Source organism: Notothenia coriiceps, unplaced genomic scaffold (genome assembly GCF_000735185.1).
Source record: "Notothenia coriiceps isolate Sejong01 unplaced genomic scaffold, NC01 NC01_scaffold00028655, whole genome shotgun sequence".
NCBI classification, from domain to species: Eukaryota; Metazoa; Chordata; class Actinopteri; order Perciformes; family Nototheniidae; genus Notothenia; species Notothenia coriiceps.
This window is the reverse complement of record NW_011361356.1, coordinates 1-5,868: the sequence shown is the minus strand read 5'-3', so window position 1 is coordinate 5,868 and position 5,868 is coordinate 1. Positions and strand designations below refer to the sequence as shown.

General features: G+C 39.1%; 1 protein-coding gene across 1 annotated transcript; it reads left to right on the top strand.

The window, feature by feature from the left end:
* Positions 1 to 1,026: 1,026 nt before the first annotated feature.
* Positions 1,027 to 4,576, top strand: ess2 (ess-2 splicing factor homolog; the record flags this gene model as incomplete). Its single annotated transcript, XM_010786031.1, has 9 exons — positions 1,027 to 1,198; positions 1,321 to 1,404; positions 1,593 to 1,762; positions 2,014 to 2,131; positions 2,276 to 2,409; positions 2,563 to 2,665; positions 3,240 to 3,349; positions 3,436 to 3,551; positions 3,739 to 4,576. Coding segments are annotated over 9 exons (1,281 nt in total), but the record flags the coding sequence as incomplete, so codon positions are not given.
* Positions 4,577 to 5,868: the final 1,292 nt, after the last annotated feature.

The following is a 5,868-nucleotide window of genomic DNA, read 5'->3' as shown; positions in this document are numbered from 1 at the left end:
AGGAGAGAAGTGACTCAGGAAGAAGGCATTTGCTCAAAGAATGGAGAGAAGGCTGTGCCCGAGGTCAAAAGCTGAAAAAGCACACACTTGTCTTTAATTGTTATCTTTTTTTTTAAATGTTTTTTGTTACTAGGTGTAAAAAGGTTGAGAGAACCACTGCTCTATATAACACACTGATATTGCCATATCTGATTTACTGTGTGGAGATTTGGGGAAACACGTACAAAACCAACCTACAGCGGTTATATACATTACAAAAAAGGGCTTTAAGAGTTATCAATAATGTTGGATATCTTGAACACACTAATGTATTATTTTTGAAGTCACACATATTGAAGTTCATTGATCTGGTTAAATTTAAAACTGCATAAATCATGTGCAGAGCAAGACATAATCTACTGCCTAGGAAATTACAAACATTGTTCGTAGACAGAGAGGGTGGGTATAATTTGAGAGGAAATCTACATTTTAAACAACTCAAGGTCAGAAACACTCCGATAAGTATGAGTATAACAATCTGTGGGGTGATTGAAGATGAGAAATGATTGTAAATGTAAAGATGTGAGTAGGAATAAACTGCAGAAATGATTTAAAGGATAATCATTGATTAGCAGTAAGTAAGGGGTGGGAATTAATAAGCATTTGCTTCCTCCTGCTCCCTTACGGACACATGATTTATTATTATTATTATTAATATTTTTGTTGAATATATAAATATTATTATTAATATTGATAAATACTGTATTCTAACAATACGGTATTCTGTTTTTTAGAATTTATTATTTTTTATTTGTTTTTTTAAAATCTGTTCTAAATAAAGAATGAAATGAAATGAATTAAAAGGTGGTGTTTCATATCAGACATGTCCTACCTCCTCTTTATTTTAAGGGAAAATTGGTGCATTAAGACATTGATTGGCACTAATCTCTCTAAATATATAATACCTACACATATTGTATGGTAACGAAGAGAATGATGTTGTTTTACTTTTTGCAAAGTCCAATGTACCTGTCTTTCTACTTGTAACAGAGTCTAGAGAAGATCATCCAGCGGGACTTCTTCCCAGATGTGACTAAGCTGCAGGCGCAGAGGGAATATCTGGAAGCAGAGGAAACTGGTGACCTAGTGAGGATGAGAGAGATATCCATCCGCTATGGATCATCTTTGACTAAATCTACACCTCGGTCTACTGCACCCTGTAAGTAATATGAGCAGTCAAATAGAACATGATATGTTCACCATGTTATACATTTCGTACAGAATTAAAGATCTAACCTGTTCTTTGTAGGCCTACCTATTTACCTTTCTTTATTCCTGCAGATGTGACACCGGCTAGTTTTGAGACACCAGTGGGCGTCCCAGGGTCTCCTTCCTCGACTCTTGGCGGTAAAGGTTTCGATGGAGGTACGTATCTCGTTTTTAAGAAGAAAAACAGACAACAAATCAATGTTCAGAGCATTATTTGTTTGTTTCTATGATGTCACACAGTTGTGTCCAAAATTAAAACTTGTTTTGCAATAATTCTCTGATGATTTGACTCACAATTGCTCAAGAGTAATTTACACCTATTTCAATCGATGTTGTATTCATAGAGAGCAAGTGCGGCGACAAGGAGGAGAAAGAGCTGCCCTGCCTGGATCGCTTCCTTGCTAAAAATACCAGTGAGGATAATGCATCATTTGAGCAGATCATGGATTTGGCAGAAGACAAGAACAGGCTAAGGCATTCCTGGTTATACGAGGCTGAAACTGAATACAAAGAGGTATGTATTTGGAGAATCATTTTGAATTCAATCAAACTACTTTGGTGTGCTGATCCTAGACCTATTATAATTTGATTGACAACATTTTTGAATGTAATATTTCTGTCAGGTTCAAGTTTGAAGTTAAGTCCTGCTCATAAAGCCATATCTTTTTGGGTTATGAACATTGCGCCATTCTTTTACAGTTCCAGTTGATCTTTGGTACATTCCTTCACGGTATTACAAATGTTTTTTTTGACTTTTTTGTTCAGCGCCATGAACACAATCTTGCATTGCCATCAGTAGAGAAAGGAGCACTTGAATGTGTCAAAGCTGGACTCGAGACATGGGAGTACAAAGCAAAGAATGCCTTGATGTATTATCCAGAAGGTAAGTAGACCACACTTGAATTTAATTTAATTTCCTTTCCTTTCTTTCAGACATAAATAGGTTTTGAAGGCATGTTATTGATCACATTTAGCTGTACACGAAGAAAGGTTTTCATGTTGTTTCACATGTTTAATTTTTGTTTAGGTGTTAAAGATGATGATGATCAATTTAAGAAGCCACGGGAGGTCATTCACAAGAACACACGCTTTGTTGGAGACCCATTCAGCAAAGCTCTCAACAAAAGCCAGATTCAGCAGGCTGCAGCTCTCAATGCACAGGTACCTTTTAGGAATATGGGTTATAAAAACATTGATGTTTGGCCTACATGTGCCCCATGCTTGTGAATGCAATGCAGCATGCCAGTCTATTCTTGTTGAATCAGAGTGCTTGTTTGAGAGTAATGCAGCTAATGCATCTCGTTTTCTGTCCAGTTCAAACAGGGTAAAGTAGGCCCCGATGGCAAAGAGCTCATCCCACATGAATCCCCAACAGTGAATGGATATGGTTTTGAAAGCATGCCATCCCCTGCACCTGGTAAGTGGATCGTTAATCCTCCTCACCTCATTATAGTTACACTCCTGAGACAGATGCAACTAAATGTTTCCTTAAAGTGGACCTATCATGCTATATTTGAATAATATAGTGTAGGACCATACCTATATAAGCCATATTTATACTTTTTATTTTTCAAAATACCAAACAGATCATGCATTTTAGCCATTCCTCATTTCGCTCAATTTAACACTGTCTTTGCATGGGCGGATTCTGTGAGAACAGCACCATCTACAGGCCTGGCATATGTACTACAGCGTCTCCAGCGCTTTCCAACGGCAATGTCCGTGGCTGTCTCCTCCTGATTGGTGGAGTTGGCCCAATAGCCGTAGCGCCACTTCTGTGACGTCATAGAAGTGTTCAAATCTGGATCAGTCTGTATCAGATCTGTTGCAGCCCCTTTTTAAGAGATTTGGGTATGGAGGAAAATAGAGAGGGTTGTGTTTTCTGACACTTGGTGAGTTCCCTGGAACACGTGATAGGTCATCTTTAAAGGCTCATTCAGCAATTACATACTTTTTGAGAAGAGTTCTGAAAGCAGTTTCTGTCCCATCAGGTGGAGCCGAGTCGCCCCTAATGACCTGGGGTGAGATCGAGAGCACCCCCTTTCGTCTGGACGGATCAGACAGCCCTTATGTTGAGAGGAATCATGGACCATCATTTAAGGTACTGACCCCACATAGGTATCTGTATGATTTATTTATGAGTTGTTAAGTTGTAAGATGTTGACATTGTACGTTGTTTCTTTAAAGATTCCAGAACCAGGAAGGCGAGAGAGGCTGGGAATAAAGATGGCCAATGAAGCTGCAGCTAAAAACCGTGCAAAGAAGCAGGAGGCGTGGCGAAAGGTCACAGAGAACCTTGCAAGGTAAAAGCGGATCTTCTGCAGTCTTGATCATATCTGCTTCTACGTGAATCGGTCAAATCCTGCCTTTAAAAGGGGATGTTGAGCTTAAATGTAATTGGTTTAGGCTATTTGTTGTCTTTATTACTGCAGGTGTGAAGGAATCCATAGTAGTATAAACTAACTGACCTCATCAACTTTTGTGTTGCAGTCTTACGCCTAAAGGTCTGAGTCCAGCGCTAACCCCCGCCCTGCAGAGGCTTGTTAATCGGACATCAAGCAAATACACAGACAAAGCACTCAGAGCGAGCTACACCCCGTCGCCCTCACATGGAGTCTGCAAGTCTCCCTTCGGTGGCCCATCCACTCCCTCTGGAACGCCAACGCCGACCAAAGCCAAGACGCCCAGCTCTCAGGACCTTACATCACTCACAGACAATCTGCTGCAACTGCCCAAGAGACGGAAAGCCGCAGACTATTTCTAAGGAAGAGAAGAAGCTGTTCTCGGCCGGGATTGTACAAAACAGACATATTCTGACAAGAAGAACTTGATTATGAACTGCCCAGACACAGATTTGTCAAGTTACATCGCACATCTTTCAGCTGGTTGACGGATAAAGAAATCCAGGAAGACTGAAGATTTTTTATGGATTTTCTTTTATTATTTTTTGCTCAGATGTTTTTATGTAGACCCCTGTGAAAAACGTGTCTATATTATATTTAATTACTATATTTTTTATATTTTATTTGATCCCTAATGCAAGATTTCATAGATTTTTGAACAGCTGTTTCCACCTACCCGGCACATCAAATTAAATCAGTATAACACAGTAGCTCTTTCTGAGAATGACACTTATAATTGAGTTTTCGCCGCACAGCCTCCTCTAGCTGTGGCCCAGCTCTCGATACAAGCTGCCAAAACATTTGAGTGTTTGTCTCTGCATTATAAAGAAAAATCAAAGTGACGTGTTTTGTTACTGTAAAAATGGTTTTCCCAGTGTCACACTATTATGTTGTTGTAACAATAAATCAGGTTTTTTTGTTAAACAGCTCTGTCTAATTGATGAATTTTCTTTTACCTTCTAAATGTATAGTTGAAAATGTTTTTCAAACACACTTGAACTCTGCATCATACATTTTTTCATTTTCACTTCAATCTAAAAGATAAAATGTAAATTTTTTTGCACAAAACTAATTTAAGGTTTAAGTCTAGTCATACTATTCTGTCCACAACATGCCCTGAGTTTATTTTTTGGGGGGGGCATCAGATGTTACAGGTTCACCAAATGGAGTCAGGTGAGGTTGTCCTGGTATGTGGGCAAGCCAACACACAGACAAACCGTAGCTTAATTTACAACTTCACCTTCACGCTGCAAACACAGTTTTTCCTGCATCACTAGCGGTCCTTTGACGTGACGTAGTTTGACGTAGGGAGGACTACGGGCTATTTCTGCTTGGATTTGTCTAGTCACTGCCCCTGGAAAGCCAGGGGGTGCACATGCGATGATGCTGGACAAAATGAAACTTTCTTGTTCTCTTGAGTGCAATGGATGTTATGGAGGATACATATATAAATATAGCAGTCAACATAGCACACATTGAGGAATGTAATGCTTTAATTCAATTTATTTACCCTCTGGACTGCAAACTGCAAGATCTTCATCAAGCTTAACGGATCCCCAGAACAAGCCAAAGTGTTAATCATCAGGGACCTGGAGGAACTGGACAAATATCAATGAAACAAATCAGACAAGGTAACGAAAATAAAACACTACCATGACAATTCCAGATAAACACATATCTCCATCAAGACTAGAAACGTTTGCATATACAGAGCATAAAGCACAGGACATGGAAAATGACATTGATCCGGAAAACAACTTGCTGAAGAATATCAACAACAGCTGCAACTATTTCACAGAAAAGCAATTCAATGTACATGTACAACGTGTCAATCAGAAGAGAACATATCAATTATCCACTTCAATAGCAGAAGCCTATATGCCAACTTCCTCAACATTAAAGAACATCTAAGTCAGTTTAAGAACCCATTCAACATCATAGCAATATCAGAGACCTGGATCAGTGCTGAGAAAGGTGTGGACTTTGAGATGGATGGCTATGAAATGAATTATATAAACAGAAGGAATGGAGTGGAGTGGAGGGGGTGTGGCAATCTATGTGGATAAAGGAATGAACTATAAGGTGGTGGAGAGCACGACAACAGCTGTTTATGATTTGTTTGAATGTGTTACAGTAGACATTTGTATGGAAAAGTCTACAAGTGTGATTGTGAGCTGTATATACAGAGCTCTTGGAACCTGTATTGACACATTTACAG